General features: G+C 39.9%; 1 protein-coding gene across 4 annotated transcripts in view; it reads left to right on the top strand.

The window, feature by feature from the left end:
• The window catches only part of EPSTI1 (epithelial stromal interaction 1), a 96,909-nt gene that overhangs the window by 26,089 nt on the left and 51,287 nt on the right, over positions 1–19,533 (top strand). For all 4 annotated transcript variants that reach the window (XM_027064907.2, XM_027064908.2, XM_053216007.1 and 1 more), the window contains exon 6: positions 6,267–6,340. In XM_027064907.2, coding sequence (XP_026920708.2) covers positions 6,267–6,340 — 74 coding nt within the window. The remainder of the gene's footprint in view (positions 1–6,266; positions 6,341–19,533) is intronic.

Genomic DNA, 19,533 nt, shown 5'->3' on the forward strand with positions numbered 1-19,533 from the left:
TTTGAAGCCACTAAGTTTTGGCAAATGCGGCTTCATAATGATGTATTCATTTCTCTTTCTGGAATTCCATGAAACAGAGAGAATACCTCGAAAATTAGAACGTCAGAGTGAAAGGAAGTCGTTACATAAAAGCAGTGTACGAGTACTTTGTACATACGACTGCACATACAGGGGTACAAGTAATTTGTTTGCCACTGGATCCTGCAACATAAGTAGACAGATTTTCATAATCCTCCCAGAAAGCCTTTTACCTGCAATTCTGCACTGTGGGAGCAGACCTCCACTGCGGTTTCCCCCCATAATCCTATTGATGAATTAGGTAATACTTCGATTCCTCCTCCAACCCCCCCCCCCCCCGCTTTCATAATACCCACAAACTTGCAAAATGAAAACCTTCTGGTTCCGTGTTAAAGAACCTCCCTACCTCCCGGATTACTCTGATTCTGCCTTTGTTCTACTTCTGTTTGAAATAATATTACACAGTGGCATCTAGTTTCTGCCTTTGTTCTACTTCTGTTTGAAATAATATTACACAGTGGCATCTAGTTTCTGCCTTTGTTCTACTTCTGTTTGAAATAATATTACACAGTGGCATCTAGTTTGTAAATACTTTCACTTAATACACAGAACGTCCTGGGGTATCATCATGTCAGAAAGGGCAGAAGCCAGCCCGAGATCTGAGTGGCACCTGATGACTCTCCTTGTTTTTTTCCGCTAAACCAAAAGTCATAAAGCTGATAGTTATTTGGAGCACCGGGAGTCACTGGGTTTTATGCAGGCCCTGAGAAGCCTTGTTAGTTAATTTTCATGCTGTAAACTGAAGTGGGAACCAACGAGTAGAAAATAAGTAGATGCAGAGATGCATACTTATACATATTTTTAAGGAATCATGTGTCACTATTTCTAGCAAGCGTGTAATAGCAAGGGCTAACAGTTTAAGACAGATTGCAGGGTAAAGCCACACTGAGGAACCACTTTCAATATTGTCTTTATAAATTAGGAAAAATGTCCATTTCTGACATCTCAAGGAACACTAGTATTTCCCAGAAATATGGTTCCTATGTTTTGCATTTCATGGTGGATGAATTAGTGTGGGCAGTTAGCGCCTATTGTTAAAATCTAGTAGGATCCCGTTAATCCCCTAACGTTGGGATGTCTGTCTTTGAAATATAGAGGTAGTACTAAGAAGGTAAGCTGTTAGCTTCTCTATGCCTCACTTCCCTTATCTGCAAAATGGGTACAGTAATAATACAATGGACCGGAAGGCTTAGAGGATACAGTATGTGCAAAGCCCTTAGTACAACGCCTAGTACGTAGTAATCACCGACTAGGGGTTCCTTAACCTAATTCATTGTAAAGGAAAAGAAGTGCTTTAACACTATCTCATTTGAGTCTGTTGTATCAAGCTGTTTTGTGGAAGGCAAAGAATTATTCTTGTGTTACATATGAATTGATTCCATTTTTTCATTTTTACTAAACCTACACGAACGAGGTTGCTGGCGAGAAACAAACACACATGACGCGCGCACGCGCGCGCGCGTGTGTGTGTGTGTGTGTGTGTGTGTGTTGTAATTTTGCCCCACCAGATTTGTGGGCTTCCCGCTCAGCTGGGTCTCTACCAATACCTACTCTGCATTCCTGGCCCACCCCTAAGTACCAAGATCTTCCTCTCCTCATGTTCTTCTTACTGTCTTCTTTCATTTTCAGCTCACGATCTCCTCTCTCACTTGCTAGGCAAAAAAGTCCATCAGGCATAAGCACCTTTATCTTCCTGTTTCCTTTACTCTTCCTTCGCTGTTTTTACTCCTATCCCATCTCAGGAGAAATAAGAAAGAGTTTTCTTCATTGCTACGATAGATGCTTCCACCTGTGTTTGTTTTCTCCTCTTTCATCTCCTCAGGAACCTTGCTGCCCCATCGGTTAAGCCTCCTTTTGTCCTGTTTTGTCCCTGTGCCACCCCCACTCCCTCAGTCTCTTGGTGTAAAATCCTGCTCAAATCTCTTCTTTTAAAAACAAAGGATCTCTCCCTGTTCTGGTTTCCTTTCAACTCCTCTGTGCCACACATCATCGTGGTTCAGCTGCTTGAAGGCCTTTCTACCACATTTGGTTCCCAAGTGCCAGTCTGTGGACTGACTTCTAGCAATCACCTGAACCAAAGAATCTCTTGTTTTAAAAAAAAAATGTCCCTTAGGTGATGCTGAGCGCAGCTGGTCTAGGAACCTGCTGTCTTTGTGTTCTCCCCTCTAATTGTTCCTTGGTGGACTGAGTTTGACTTCTGTCTCTAGTACTCCACAGTACTGATCTAGCTAAGAACACCAGAGGTGCTCTTAATTGAAAAAACCACCACCACCACCAACAATGGAGACTCTTTAATTCCTACCTTACTTAAACTCTTTGTAATATCATAACTGTTAAGTACTCTGTCCTTCGAATTCTACCCCTCTGGATTTCTAGATCCGTTTCCCCCATGTTTTTCTGCTACTGATGTTCTATCCAGGTGCCACCTGTGGGGTCGTCTCTCATCCCTGTGCCTGTGCCACCGTAGTCTTAGGTGAAAGTCCTCACTTTTCCACATTTAAGGATTAGTTATTGCTTGTGCTGGCGATTTTTGAAATCCGTATCTCTAGCCCATATTCCTGAGTCCCAGAACCATGTATTATACCGTATGCTCGATAGTTCTTTCCAGATGTTCCCCAAGTAGAGCTCAAATCCAGTAAGTTCAAAATGAAACTTCTGTTCATTCTGATGCTCTTAATGGCCACCCTGTACCATTCCCCCTTGCCTCACCCATTCTTTATGGATGTAGTCCTCCTCCTCTTATTTTCCCCCTGTCCTATTATATCTGGCCCCTGAATGTTTCTGGAATTTGCCCGTCCTTCTCTGTCCCTGTTGCTGTAATTTGGGACTCCTAATTTATGGGCCGATTACCGTGAGAACTGCTCCATTGGTTTTTATGTTTGTGGTGCTTTCTGCAGCTCACTTGTCTACACTGCTTCCAGAGTGAGCTGCTTACTGTCCTGCTTAAAATAACATAATGGCTCATCATTGCCTTTACTGAAGCCCAAACTCCTTCACTTGGCATATAAATTCTTTTGTAACTACCCCTTCCCTTTTCCTCAACCTTCTCGTCCACCGTGTCACTACAAACACCTTTTAATTTATCCATGAGCTGCTCCAGGCTTCCTTAAATTGGCTAATTCTCTCATGCCTTTGTGTATTGAAAAAATTGTAAGTTATGGGAATATCCCTTCCCTCTCCAGGGCCACCACTAGCCCATCATTGCCTTTGTGCAAATTATAAGCAGATTCTTCATCCAGGTGGTCAGTTCTGTGGGTGCTCAGGTTGGTGATTGATAGTACTTTTGTGGAACATAGAAAAAGATACTTGTGCTGCGCTGAAGCACCCTGTGCTGGGATCTAGGGTTTGGTGAGCTGAATGCCAGCCGTCCTTTAGCCTCCCCAATCCCTTTGCCGGCCCCATGGGTAGTGAGCAACCTGTACAATGGAGTTAAGTAGCCCTGTTCCCATCACCTCTTCCTCCTCCTGGAAAACTTGCTTAGATTTGTCTAGAATTTCTACCTTTCGTTAGACCATGGTCCGTATCCTTTAATTTGGTCATTAACCCCTTGGTGAATCTGAACAAAGCTATGGATGAGCCCACTCTCTGTAGAAATGAGCATACTCTTAACAGAGTTCATCATGAACCCAGGGGTTAGAAACTACATTCTGAATGTCACTCAACTTGGCTCCTGTGCCCAGGGTGGGGTCTGCCGCTCAGTAGACGCTGAATGAATGTTCATGGAACTGTTGAGAGAGTACCTACTTCCGTGCTTTTTCTCTGTTCATATTATTTGCAAACCTCTGATCCCCCAACGTATTTTACAGACTGTCATCATTGGTTCCTTGTCTGTGTTCCCAGCTAGCCTCTGAAATTTTCCAGAGGAGGCAGTACTCTGCTCATATGTATTCTCAGCATCTAACATAGGACCAAGCATATAATAGGCATTTGGTAAATGTTTGAGCAAATGAGATTTGGTAATATTAAATGATTTGTTTAAGGTCACCCGGTGAGGATGGGTCTAGAGCTGGTTACAAAATTTTTTTTTTTTTTAACGTTTATTTATTTTTGAGACAGAGAGAGACAGAGCATGAACGGGGGAGGGTCAGAGAGAGGGAGACACAGAATCTGAAACAGGCTCCAGGCTCTGAGCTGTCAGCACAGAGCCCGACGCGGGGCTCAAACTCACGGACCGCGAGATCTTGACCTGAGCCGAAGTCGGCCGCCCAACCGACTGAGCCACCCAGGCGCCCCACAAAATGTTTTCTTTTAGACCCCATGCTTCTAGACATGTTATACTTGTGTATATATGTATAAGTATGGTTGGATGACTTCTACTCTGTGCAAAATGAAAAGACCTAAACAGTATGGCTAAACTTAAGGATTTGGATTATTATACTAAAACAGCTCCTACGTTGTTAGGTATTGACTATAATTTTCTTTGCAGATACTCTGGTATTTTGCAGTACTTCTCCATCAACCTCTGAGAGATAAACAGACCTTTGTTGGACAGAATTTAGCTACTGAATAACTCATGAGTTAAAAGTTATCAGTTATTCATGAGTTGAATTCAATGCTAATCTATTAGTGGCAAGATTAAAACTGGGTTTCCATTTTGTGACCTTGCTAAAGGAGCCCCGGTCTCCAGATCCTTGTGTGGTTTTCTTGCCATTTTTGAAGTAGCATTTCTAACAGTAGGCTAATGAATACCTACTGCGTGCTTACTGCCTTTTACCGCCCCCCACTTTTTCCCAGAGATGTAGGGGCTCCTCGCAGTCCACCCTTTTGGTCTCATGAGTCAGGATTTTTTTCTAGGTTGAGATCCTGTTGATTTATTTTCACAACTCCCTATTTGTTTGCTTCCTAGAACGTGTTTAATTAATAATCCAATTGCTTTGTATTCTAATTGGTTCCTTTGGCAGTAAATTTCCTTTATGGTTTTTTTGTTTTTTTTTTCTTTTTCCCTGAAACTGAAATCCTCTGTTTCACCTTTCAAAATGGGACCAGTAAATGGTTCTGGGTGAATGAAGACTTTCATGGAAATGAACAATATGAACTGTTTTCCCCCCTCTTCGAAAGATGGGAGCCAAACTAATGTCAGGGTTTAGAAATGATGAGTTCCTTTATTCCCTTTTCACAGGTCTTCCTGCCAGGAAAATCCAATTCCTTTTATTAAAGCAAACCCAGCTGCTTGCCGTCTCCCTTGGATTCATTTAAAACTTCAAGTCTCTCCTGTGTTGTAGAATTTGTTTCGACTCCCCATTAAGCTTGTTTTCTAAGAACTTTACTTGTTTTCCATAGGCAAGTTTTAAAAAACAAAAACACAACAGTTTATGTCATAGTGAACAAAAAGCTCCAGGATTATTTAAATTGGATTAAAATATGCCAGAGCCTTGGTGACTGTAATCTCAAATATGAAGTCCTTTGTTTCTAGATTCTCCAAACAACTAATTAAAAAAAAAAGAACTCTTTTCCATTCCATTTTTTTTTATGACATTGGCTGTTCAGTCTCTCAACAGCTTTAAGTATATGATTCTGAGTCAGAAGGGACTTGAGTTGGCTTACTGAAAATCTTTTTCCGAATGCTTTAGTGGGATGTGGGTTTATATGTATGAATTTTTTATGAACTACTTAACCATTGCTTATAATTTTCATTTAACATACTTGGTGTGGAAATTTCATGTTTCCCTTAAAGCATCTTGAAAACACTTCTTAAAATATAAATGTTGCTATCATTTGAAGTAAAGAATAAAAATGTGAATACTGATTCTGCGATTATACCAATCAAGTTGGGAGAGGGGAACCATGGAAGGAACTTGGGACTCCTCGCTTTCAGTAAATAGTGACCGTGGGTTGAAAGAGCACATCTGGGAGCAAACCGTAAGAGACTCTTAAAAACTGAGAATAAACTGAGGGTTGATGGGGGAAGAGGGGTGGGAGGGAGGGGAAAGTGGGTGATAGGTGTGGAGGAGGGCACCTGTGGGGATGAGCACTGGGTGCTGTATGGAAACCAATTTGACAATAAATTTCATATTAAAAAAAAAGAAAAAGAAAAAGAAAAAAGGGCACATCTTGGAAGCCCTGGTAGGTACCAAATTGAATAACTGAGGCCACTTGAACCTAAGGATTTGGGACCTTGGATAACTTTAATACCACAATTCTGCTTCAAGTTTCCCTAATAGATTGCATTTTGATACTTGCAATTTCAGAGCAATAAACTAGAGGAGAAAAAAAGACTTCAAGAAAACCTCAGAAGAGAAGCATTTAGAGAGCACCAGCAGTAGTAAGTTTGTATCTTCAGAACTTTGTACCTTTAAGACATTGTTTACTCTGCTTTTGAATTCTAGGTAACTTTCCAAGACCTCTGCTTTGGATTATGGGCTGTTATATTAATTATGTCATTGAACTCTGTCATTATGTAAGGTTTGAGGTTGGATACCTCTGTACTCACCAGAGTATTCTTCATCGATTTGAAATAATACTGCTAAATTTGAGAAATCCTTGATTCTAAATAACTTGGAGGGCTGATTCTTTGGCAATCCAAGGTACTTCTGATTATGTTGACTTTCAAAACACTGATATAAGGAAGATAATATTTGAAAAGAAGCACTCTCAACAATAGCCAAATTGTGGGAAAAGCCTAAATGTCCATCAACTGATGAATGGATAAAGAAATTGTGATTTATATACACAATGGAGTACTACGTGGCAATGAGAAAGAATGAAATATGGCCCTTTGTAGCAACGTGGATGGAACTGGAGAGTGTGTTGCTAAGTGAAATAAGCCATACAGAGAAAGACAAATACCATATGTTTTCACTCTTATGTGGATCCTGAGAAACTTAACAGAAACCCATGGGGGAGGGGAAGGAAAAAAAAAAAGAGGTTAGAGTGGGAGAGAGCCAAAGCGTAAGAGACTCTTAAAAACTGAGAACAAACTGCGGGTTGATGGGGGGTATGAAGGAGGGGAGGGTAGGTGATGGGCATTGAAGAGGGCGTCTTTTGGGATGAGCACTGGGTGTTGTATGGAAACCAATTTGACAATAAATTTCATATATTAAAAATAAATAAATAAAAAAATAAAATAAAAAATAAAAACATAGGGATGCCAGTATCTCTCCCATAAGCCATTTGTAAGGATGAAATAAAATAGTTTACATAAATGGCTTAAAAGTGCCTGAATTCTATGGAGACAGAAATGAAACTTACAGGAGTCCTTGTTGAATGGATCAGCCAACTTATATTTTGTAGAGACTGGATAGTGATTCTGGTCCCACCCAGAATTAGCAACTGGCTTCCACTTTCAGATGGATTATCATCTGACTTCCTCCTGTTCTCTCTTTCTGTTATTGTACCTCATTTTCAGAATTTCAGATCATTCTAATGTGGAGGTGAGCATATGTGACGCCCTGATGCGTGTTGCTCTTCTAAGTACAGGGTCCTCTGTTTTTCTCCTTCCGCCAGAATTATCCTGCCTCTATCCTAAGCAGCTCCTCCTTGCTTTGAGTCTCAGAGAGAGGAGTGGGAAGAAGTTTCTCAGTGCTTTACTTTGCTTCTTGGCAAATTAGGTTACTTGGCCTCTGCTACCCAGGCCACAAAATGGGAGATGGGGTGGGTTGGGTACAAGTGCCAATGAGTAACGTCATCTTTTTAAAGTTAATATAGGCATTGCCCTCATCTGAGTCATTGATTCCATAGCGTGTCTTTCCCCGCTGTTCTTCTAAGATAGGCATGGGAGTGAGGGAGCTGGTGGGAAGCTAAATACCAGGAAGGATGAACTGTCTTAGAGCTGGCAGGAGGGAGGCAATAGATTAAGGGTATATTATTGCCTTTCCCTTCATTGCTTAGAGGATGGATGAGTGTATTTCTAGGCCAACCAGAGGAGTTGAAGGAAATAAGGGTACAGTTGTAGCCTAGAGACACAATAAGAACAAATGTATTTATCCCCGTGTCATTCTAGTTTTAGGCTGGAGAAGGGAAGACCTGCTTGCCAACGAGGGGTCTTAAGTACAGGGCAAGGAAGTTGAACAAACCCATTCTCTGGAGAGTTTTAAACATGGTAAAGTGGAGAATAAGAGGTTCTCAGAGTCTGAAAGGACATGGGAGGTTGTGATACTCAGTCACCTTTCTTTCATAGTCCAGCTTGTTTTATTTTTTATTTTTGAGAGACAGAGAGGTGGAAAGAGGGAGAGGGGAAGGGGGGGAGAGAGAGAGAACCCCCCCTTCCCCCTACCTCATGTGTGCACAGGGGAGGGGCAGAGAGAGGGAGACAAAGGATCCAAAGCAGGTTCTGCTCTGGCAGCAGAGATACCCGTGCGGGGCTCAAACTCACGAACTGTGAGATCATGACCCGAGCTGAAGTCGGACGCTTAACTGATTGAGCCACCCAGACGCCCTGTCTTCCAGCTTCTTGAGGTGTGTTTTACTAAACGCTGGAAATCAATCACCCTTTTTCTCTGAAGAAAAAAGTTTTACCCTTAGCCGCCTCCTATACCATCAGTGGAGCTGAATTCAATTACACGCACATTTCACTCTTGCTCTTTCTTCTGCTTATCATGAAAGTCCCAGTTAACCAGGAAAAAGGAGTTGAGTAAAAATGAGAAGTATCTCAAATTGATTTTTAAAGCGTATTGAGAAACATAAAAAATATATGTGAGGGGTTTTTTTTTTGAAGGGTATTTTGTTTTGAACTACTTTTGAAATTAAAAGACTAATAGCTCATGAAATGAATGATCATTATATAGCTAGAAATATGAAAGGGACTCCTTGGAAAACATGGACCCTCTGTATAACAAGCCTTTATCATACCTTCTTATAATCGATGTTTTATGGTACAAAAATTGCCTAGAAGAACTGTTAGGATTGTTTTTTAAATTTTTTTTACATTTATTATTTATTTTTGAGAAACAGAGTGAGACAGAGCGTGAGTGGGGGAGGGGCAGAGAGAGAGGGAGACACAGAATGTGAAGCAGGCTCCAGGCTCTGAGCTGTCAGCACAGAGCCTGAGGTGGGGCTCAAACCCACGAACTGTGAGATCATGACTTGAGCTGAAGTTGAACGCTCAGCCGTCTGAGCCACCCAGGCGCCCCAAACTGTTAGAATTTTAATAGCACAAAGATTTCACCAGACCAACCAGGCTGCTCTCCATTCCCCAATGCGCCCTTCCCCCACCAAAAAATTTACATTATCCTGAAGCTGTCAAACCAAGGAACGCAAAATAGAACACAGCTAAAATTCTTTGAAACCCGTCAATACCTCATGTCCTTGCTAGTTTCAGCATGCTGTGATATGTGGTTCAAATAGCAGACCAGGAATGGTGGTATGTATGTGTGTGTGTGTGTGTGTGTGTTGGAGAGGAGTGCATCCATGGACTTGAGCAGACTATAAATCTAAGCTGCTGGAGAAAAAGCTCATGATAGTATCCTGGGGCACCACCATGAGAATCTTAATGTGCTCTTTCTTAACACCTTATTCCTGACTTCGTTCATTTGCTTCTGATTATTTTTAGTGTTGTCAATTATTTAGCTAACAGGCAGAAAACTAGGCTTTTATTGACATCCAAAGGGACTCTCCTGAGTGTAATAATGAAGGCAGTTTATTGAATGCCTGTGAGGTTGCTTTCTAATTGTACGCATTAATCTGCCCATGCAAGCTGGCTGGAAATACACAAGCAGATTGCGTGTGCAGATGGAGCACACAGGATGGCTTTTGTGAAAAGACCTCTGGAATGTACTTCTGCAGTACTGTCTTTTCCTTAAAAATCGAAGGACTGTGACTATTTCAATTGGCAGCTGAGAGCAGACCAGATTAATGGTGCATTAAGTCTGCTACTCTGGCTGGGGACAGATTCATTTCACAATTTAGAATTAGTTCTAGGATTCTTGAGCATGAAAAGCAAAGGGCACAAATAGGCCTCTAACCTTGGTGTAGTTTCCCCCATTATTTTTACTCTCTGTAACTACCTATAAAAAGTCAAATGTGGCACTTTTCAGGAAGGCCTTTTCTATTAATCATTATTACTGGTGGATTTGAGGGTTTGAGGTGATAGTTAATAAACTTTTGATTGTGCTTTTTAAAAAATATCAAAGGGAGGACGTTGGGATATAGGTGATTTAAAAACACAGAGTAAATACATCTCCACATTTAAAAATTTGAATGGTAGCTGATTTGGGGAGTTCTAGTCGTTTTTCTAATTATGTTTTTTACATAGATATAGAGACAAGTTTGAATTTTGAGCCTATTTAACCAGTGGCGGGGGCTCACATAGGGTGGGAGCAATGGGATACATTTTGTGTGTGGGTCTTAGGAAAAAACAAGGTTCTTTTAAGGATATGCTGGAGAGCTAACAATTGGGTATCTTCCAAACATTTGAAATGTTAATTCATATCTAATAACCATTTAATGTAATAGATTATACATTTGCACAGTTTTTTTTTAAATACAAAATGCTTGGCTCTTTGAAATAAGCAAAATAATAATAAAAGCTGCTGTATTGCTGAGAGCCTCTAGAGTATCAGGAGTATTAGGTATATTATATGCATTTTTTATTTTTTATTTATTTCTTTTTAAATTTTTTTTTAACGTTTATTTATTTTTGAGACAGAGAGAGACAGAGCATGAATGGGGGAGGGTCAGAGAGAGAGGGAGACACAGAATCTGAAACAGGCTCCAGGCTCTGAGCCGTCAGCACAGAGCCCGACGCGGGGCTCGAACTCACGGACCGCGAGATCGTGACCTGAGCCGAAGTCAGACGCTTAACCGACTGAGCCACCCAGGCGCCCCTATTATATGCATTTTTTAATCTAACTTTCAGATCAGCCCTATGAGGGGTATATCCTCCTCATTTTACAGATGGAGGGTTGAGTAAATTACCTGAAGTCCCTAAGACCATAAGTGATGCAGCCAAATCTTGGTCTTGAGATTTGGGGGTCCAGGGGGGCTGGGGAAAATAGGTCATTGAGAGGCATGATCTAGTTGGAAGGTCAGGAATATCTGGCTAGGGTGGGGGGTGATAAGCCCTGGAGTTAAGGGGGGGGTAAAGTTCAGTTCAGAGAGCAAGATTTGGCCAGTGTTGACTTCTGTTTCCTTCTACCAAGATGTACATTTTGCCTAGGGTAGGTGAAAGAAAAACTGAGGAAATAAGTTGACTTTCTCTGATTTTCATCGTAGATGAATGCTATCCTTTCCAGTCCCAACACTGGGTTAGTACCACACTTAAACTTACTGTAGGGTATGTGGGTTTTTGTGATCTTTCCAGGCAGTGCTCTGCTCCTACGTACTGTTTCCAATATTTCTAGGGGATGGGATGGGGGGGGGGATGCTTAGTTCTTTAAAAAACTAGTTGAAAAAGCTCTTGGAACCAAGCTCATTCCAAAACAGGACCTTCCTATTCCTCAACTGCCAAGCACTACCTTGAGCTCAGCCTGTCGATTGAAATGTTGGGAAGTTTACTTCATTTCCACCATCGGAACCGTGCATCTCTTTTATTTCCATTTGAATAATAGTGTGATTAGGTCCTAAGAGGCACATCTTCATCTGTTTTAGTTTTCTAAGAATGGAGGATCTAGGCAGGTCTGCTGAATATGCACACTTAGGCCCCAAGTTTGCCTTCTAATGTGCTCACGAAACTTCTAATGCCCTTCATGGGAGCTTGCAAAAGACACTTAAGGGCTAAATCGATCCCTTATCCATATGGTAGGCTTAAATCCAACTTCACATTTTATAATCCAAGTAAGGTGAATTGAAAGTCATCCTATTCATAACTTTCTATCTTATGCTAATGAAGTGAACTTATAGATACAAAAATCCCCTATCTATTTTGTTCAGAGTAAGACTGAATATTTTATGGGAAATCTGATCTGAGAGAATCCTTGCCTACTGAATGTTAAATCATGCTGATGGTTAAGACCGTATCAATATTTCTATCACTGTCCGTTCTTCCTGTGGATGTCCCAGCACACATTTACTTTTTCATTCCCACTGCCACCACCTTCCGACAGGTATTCCTCACATTCCACTTGCCTTATGGCTTCTGTCTCCTTGTCATCCCCTGGCATACTCGAATGGCTTCATTGCTGTCTTCACCAACTGTCTTTTTCTTTCAGTTATCTTACATGTTTTGTTGGATTTCATTTGCTGAAGCACGGCTTTCATCATGTCACTACCCTATTCTAAAAGGGTATTATTTCCCATTGCTTATAAAATGAATTCTAAACTTCTTAGCTGCATCTTGGGGGAACTGTGGGCCACCTTGGTAAGAAGATGTCAGAACATGCTAAGATTTGGGCCTGTGTCAGGTGACTGCAGGAGACTTTGCGGAAACGGGGCTTCATTCTGGGTTGAACGTTATCAGGAGGCAGGGGTGATTGTGATTAGGTATCTTTATTTTATTTAAAAGGAGGGAAGACCTGAGTGGTTAATTGCAATTGTAATGTAATTGATAAAGAAGCACTGTCACACAAATCAGGTAGGAATTTGGGGGTGTCTGGTTACTTTGGTGGTTTAGACAGGCTCGCGTATCTTTTTTTGCTCAGACATGTTAATGAGGGGGTCTTATTTTTGTCAATATCCATCACAGCCCCAGGGTGACTCTTTTGATGTTGATACTGTGTGAATTGCTTTCACCAGGAGAACACCAAGGCCTAGCTCTGAGTGCTAGACTAGCTCCTGGATGTCAGGGACAGCTTCTAGCTTTCGCAATATGTAATTAATAATTAGTAAAAGGTGAGAGTTGACTAATGTCTTTTTTATAAACTAGTTTCCCTTAGTTATCTCATCGCTGTGACCTGGTATACCTGGGGGGATATGTGTGCACCGCCCCTCCACCCTTCAGAAAAGCTGGCTGCAGAGCCAACTTTATCACTTCTGTATGAGTTCTAAGATCCTTACTGGAAAAAAAAATTAACACCAAATGAACTCCAACCAAACAAAGAATGAATCCAAGAAAAAGGAAGGGAGTAGGTATTAGAACAGTTGTGAACAAAGATTATAGTGACATGTATAGTCAGGTATGTGATAGACTTTTCTCTTTTCTAAAAATTAAGAATAAGCATGATCAAATTAATATAGAGGATTTTAGTGCTAGAAGAGGCACAAGGAAGAGGAGATAGGAAGTAACGTTGAGTGTTTTTTTCTTTGTACGAGTGAAGGCTTGTGAATTCCGCATATTGATAGAAGACTAATTTGTGTTTTATGTGTTTCATTATATGGGATATAGGAAATATAACATAAAAACAGGTGAAAAAATACAGTGAAATACAATGAATACAACGAAAATTTGATCATTGTAACATAAGGCAGAAAAGAGGAAGAACTATGAACAAGTCAGCAATCACAGAAAAGGTATACACGCCAAATCTCCTTATTAAAAGAAATACTCTCGGGTGGCATAAAAAGATGAAATTCTAGCTATCTGCTACTTTAAGAGATGGCATAAAACAAAAGAGATAAAAATAAAGGAATGGAAAGTATAACCATAAATGCTAACAATAGAAGGCAGATTAATTAATATCACTGTTAATAGGAGACAAAATTAAATTCAAGGTGAAAAGCATTCAACAGGATGAAGAGTATTTTATAGAGATAAAATATGTCAGCCAAAAGATAATGTGAATAATAGGTCTTTATCAATTTGAAACCCATAAAACAAACTGCTAAATTCTGTAATATAGATAATGGATTTGTCACCTTCTCCTCTTTTTTTTTTAAGTTTATTTTTGAGAGTGAGCAAACATAAGCGGGGGAGGGGCAGAGAGAGAGGAGACAGAGAATCCCAAGCAGGCTCTGTGCTGAGCCCACAGGGCCCGATGCAGGGCCTGAACTCATGAACCGCAAAATCATGACCTGAGCCGAAATCAAGAGTTGGACGCTTAACTGACTGAGCCACCGAAGGGCCTCAAATTTTCCTTTTTAACTAATTCTCCATTGAAATTAGCAGATCATGTGAACCAAAAAATGATATAAGGAATAGAAGATTTGAATAATAATCAGTATGATTATATAGACAGTTATAAAGTGCTGTACCTAGTTTATGAAAATACAAAATCTTTACAAATATTGACGTAACTACAATTGGCCTTCACTAAGGTTTCAAAGTTTCTCAGAAAATCCCCCCAGTACTCCCAAATCCTAGAGAACCACCATTCCTAAGGAAAATATAATAAAATCATAAATTAAGCAATAAGAAATGTTAATGTCAGGGGCGTCTGGCTGGCTCAGCTGGAGGAACATGTGACTCTTGATCTCGGGGTCAGGAGTTTGAGACCCATATTGGGTATAGGGATTACTCAAATAAGCAAAAAAAAGAAATTTCATGTCTATTCACATAAATGTTTTTCTAATCACTTTTCTGAATGACTGTTAGGGTACAAATTGAAACCAAAACTGAAATTACAAATTACTTGGGGATAAAAGAATACAAGTTTTAAAGTATCCTGTATTATATAAATCTATAGAATGTGGCTATAAAATTATTTAGAAAATAGTTTTAAAAGCATTTAGTAAAAACAGAAACAAACAAACTAAACATCGTATTAACATAGTAATAGAACAATAAAATAAGTACAAATAGGTAGAAGGAAGGATAATACAGGAAAAAAAGTTTTAAAATGTTTATATATTTTGAGAGAGAGCACATGTGCAAGTAGGGAAGGGGCAGAAAGAGAGGGAAAGGGAATCCCAAGCAGGTTCCGTGCTGTCAGCACAGAACCCTACGCGGGGTCAGTCTCAGGAACCATGAGATCATGACCCGAGCTGAAATCAAGAGTCAGATGCTTAACTGACTGAGCCACCGAGGCACCCCCACCCCCCATATTTGTTTTAATGATGTAGAAAACGAATTTATCATCTGTAAATTAACCCCAAAACTAGTTTTTTGCTTTTTTAAAAAAATTCTTATAAAATTTCAGGCCGATTTTGAACTTGTCTGACTTAAAAATAAAAAAAGAAGAGCCCCAAGGATAAGAAAGGAAGTACAACCAGAATTCTGGAAGAGCAAAATACTCCTAATTATCCTACTTCTAATTGTTAATTTTTTGTCACCCAGATTTCCTCATTTATTTCCTGGGGAAAATATACATGACTAGACTTGAAGCCTGAATAGAGTAATAACTAGAAGTGGAAGAGAAAATACAGTTTGGCTTTTACCTAAAAAAAAAGCCCAATTGGGTTTTGGTTTTGTTCTGTTTTTGTTTTTTCAGTGAGTTCTACTAAACCTTCAAGGAAGGTGTTAGATTTCATTTGAAATCCTAAGAAAGAAGCCAGCTTTTCCAGTGAAGTCTGGAACAGGGTGATGAGAATGCTTGTTATTACTGCCCTGTAACTAGAGACTGTTTCTATTTTTAACAAAGAAATAATCTAAATATTGCAAAGAAAGAGATCAGTGTCTCTGATTATCCGTCTAAACCATCCCGAAGGGATCAACCAAAAAATTACTGGACCTAATACTAACAGTTCAACTAACATGAATGAATCTAAAGCTAATATGCAAATATTTGTCTATCTTCTATACCATCAAAAGCTCATTAAAAAATATAATTAAAGAAAAAGCCCACTTAAAATAATCATCCACTGTAAAACAGGTGAGTCGAATAGATAGATCCTACATAAGATACCTAAAAGAAGATGAAAATAAATGTAGACCATTAACTCTAGAAGGAAAAAAAAAAGTCAGTATTATAAAGATAGTTCTCCTGAACAGGACCTTTTGTGGAATTTGATAAATCAAGTTTAAAGAGAAAATACTAAAAAAAAAGATACACTTGAAAGAGAGAAATTGAATGGAGTTGGGAGAGGCTTGTTGTACCATGTATCACGTGTATTAATATAAAAGTATGGTAGTAATAAAGTGTTATTGGCATTATAATAAATCTATTCAGTGAAAGAATCTAGAAGCAGGCCCATGAATAGAAGGGCATTTGGTATTTAGGACTTCAGCTATTGATAAAAGTATCCTTTCAAATCAGTGTCAAAAAGACAATTTGACAAATTGTATTGAGCCAACACAATTAGAATATGATGAAGAATGTTTTTGGAAAGGAGATTCTACCCCCTAAATCATAAGTCACACACATAACTCAGAAGCCATAAGGAAAAATACAGATTTGACTGCAGGAAAAAATTGTGGTAGGTGACAACAGTCAACAGTATTACAAGTGAGTCTAGGAGAAAATATTTGCCTCAAGAGTAATGGACAAAGGCTTAATTTCACAAAGAACTCTTATAAATTAGTAAGAAAAAGACAACTCTAGAAAAATTGACAAATGGCTTGAACTAGCAGTTCAAAGACAAGAGATATAAAATTGATAAAAATATTTGGCCTCACTGATGATTAGAGAAACATAAAAAATTTTATTTTGACACTGGCCAAAATGTAAATGTATTGATAGTATCTAGCATTAGGCAATGGGCTTTCATGTATTCAACTGTGAGCACCTGGTATAGATCAAGCACTATACTAGGTTACTAGGTTCTAGACACGTATGATGAATAAAGCAAATCTAGCCCCATGACCAAGTGTGGAAATTCAGATAATAAACCAGATGACCAAGGAGTATACAGGATAATAGACTATAATTCCTATGAGAGAACATAGGGGAAGATAATGATCTCTACCAGTGATCAAGAATACTGAAACTGGGAGGGGAGAATGTAGGGGAGACCGGCATCTCTGAGAAAATGACAGTTGAGTGAAGGGATGAGAAAGGAACGAGTCCTGCTGAGAACCAGGGAAGTGGGTCCTAGGCTGCGGGAGCAGCACCCAGTATTTTCGGAAAGGAAGCTGATATATTTGGGTTGAAGTGGGGGAAGAGAGATCATGAAGTTGACAAGATTGGTAGGAGCCAGAGAGATCATGCAAGCCATGGCACATAGTTTGGGTTTTATTTAAGCTACAGGAGCAAACCTTCAGAAGCTGTTTTATTGTTTTTAAAGAAGTGATTACTGCTTGCTGTGTCAAGAATAGATTTGAGGAGGCAAGAATGGAAATGGAGAAGCTAGAGACAACGTTACGGCGGTAGTCCAGGCAGGAGTTGGTGTTGGCTCTGATCAGAGTGATGTCCGTGTTCATGAATTTCATGTGAAGCCTGTCTACACCCCTGCCCCCATCCTCCTCCATGTCTACCATCCCCAAACATCTGATAGGTTATTTTTCCCCAAGTTTGATTCACTTGCTCTGGTGCCCATGCAGAGAAAGCAGATGGTCGGCTTTATCTTAGAGAGTCAAAGACATTTGTAAAGGAAAGATTGTAAAAATGCACTGTGGGCTCTAAGCTGCACAATAAATAGAGATGGGTAGGAACTGATGGTGAGAAAAAGGGAGGAATGATGGCTTGGAAATCCCAAACCGGGGAGAAAATTGTTGTAGTGACGATGTTTGTGCCAAGAACACGGAATGATGGAAAGTTCTGTCCAAGAGTGGTGTTTGTCAGTTCTTCTGTTGGAGGGAGGATACTTGTTCATGACGGTAGAGTTTAGGGTAGGACTCTAGGAGTGTGGCTGAGGCAGACTGAAGAGGTGTTGGAGATGAGAAAATAAAAAGTGGAGCCTGGGAACTGGAAGGCAAGGAGGAGATCCGGGACATCCATGTCTCCAACAGTAGTTGAGATAGGGAGGAAGCCTGGTCGTGATGAATGAGAGATGCTTCGGACCAGAAGGTTTGGAGTGTGTAATAGCAAAGAGGGGAGAAGAACGTAGGGTATACTGATGTCAAGGGCACTAACCGGAACATACTTTTTTTTTTTTTTGCAAGTGATGGAGGGAGAAGTAATTGTCTGAAGTAACGTGAGGAGCAAAGAAGAGTCCTGTGTTCCCCCCCCCCCCCCACCACCCTCCAGGCACTGAGGAAAATGTATGAGAAATAAGATGCCTCCATTTAGGGAACTCGGAGGCAAATGCTGTCTTTAGGTTTTGTCTTCTCTTGGTTTCAGGTAAGGAAGAGAGCTGAGGGAGATTCCTTTTTTTTTTTCTTTTGAAATAATTTTCAGCTTAGAGAAAGGTTACAAAAATAGTACAGAGTTTTGCACTGAGACTTTCTAGCTTCCCCTAATGTTAAGATCTTGTATAAACCATAGTGCATTTATCAAACTAGGCAATTAAGATTGACACAATAAACTACAGGCTTTATTAGAATTTCACCAGTTTCTCCACAATGTTCTTTTTTCTATTTTAGGATCTGATTCAGGATCACATAATATAATTAGTGGTCATGACTATTTAGTTTCCTCTAGTCTGTGACAGTGCCTCATTTTTGCCTTATGTTTCATGACCTTGACACTTTCAGTCAGTACTGGTTAGTTACTTTGTAGAAGGTACCTCTAATTCGGGTTTATCTGATATTTTCTTATGATAAGATTGAGGTTTTAATTTTCAGAATACTAAGAGGTGATCCTGTGTCCTTGGAGCATCCTATCAAGAGGGTATATGATGTTGATGTCCTCATTACTGGTGATACTAACTTTCATTATTTGGTCAGGGTGGTCTCCACTGTAAAGTTAATTGTTTTTTGCCCTTTGTAATTGATATTTTGTAGTTGGGGGAAATACTTTAAGACTATTCTAATATCCTGTTATCCTCAAACTTTTCCCCACTGATTTTAGCTTTGAGTGCTTATAAGTGTATGAATGTTTTTTGTTCACACCCACTTATATGAAACTGACTCAGTCAAAACCATCTCTATTTAGTTTATTCGATAACCCATATTACTAAGCACAAAGCAGAGACTGAGGAAGAATTTGTTGCTGGCGCAAATGCATATGTGAACGTAAGAATGATTACTTGCTCACCTAAACCTCACAGTGGCCAAGTTCAGGTTTGTGAAGCTATTGTGAAAGACAGGAAGAACGTATTGTTAGTCCTCCTAGAGAAGGATTCCTAAGACACGCTAAGATTGTGTTTCCAAATGTGTGTGATAGCATGATTTAATCATTAAGTCAGAATCCTGTGGACCTCAGAGAATTACGCATGTTAAATATCCATCGGTACCTCTATAGTAGATCTCAAGATCACCAGGGGTGCTTTTGAGAAACACGGGTTCCCGGATCCGATACCAGACATGCTGAATTGGAAAGTTTAAGTCTTGAGTCCAGGGCTTGACAAGAAGCAGCGTAGATGATTCTTATGGTGTGAGCCACACGTGGGTCTTCCTGGTGGCATTTTGGAAATTATTGCTCTAAGGAATCCAGAATGGCATCTGCAAAACTTTCCCCCATAAGCACCACAATAGTGTGTATGCTTTTTCTCTCTTTGAGAAGCATTGCAAAATCACAGAAAATATGTATCAATCACTAAGGTCACACTTACGATTTTGCCTACATTTGTTTCATTTTTAAAAAAGAAATTAAATGGCATAGTGATGGCTAAAGTGTTAGTTACCCTTTCACTCTCATCCCTTCCCTCCATTTTTTCTCTAACAGCAACAGTGTTCTGGTGTGTAACATTTGTCAGTGCCCTTCAGCAGAAGACCACCAGGGACATACCTGT

Source organism: Acinonyx jubatus, chromosome A1, assembly GCF_027475565.1.
Source record: "Acinonyx jubatus isolate Ajub_Pintada_27869175 chromosome A1, VMU_Ajub_asm_v1.0, whole genome shotgun sequence".
NCBI lineage: Eukaryota > Metazoa > Chordata > Mammalia > Carnivora > Felidae > Acinonyx > Acinonyx jubatus.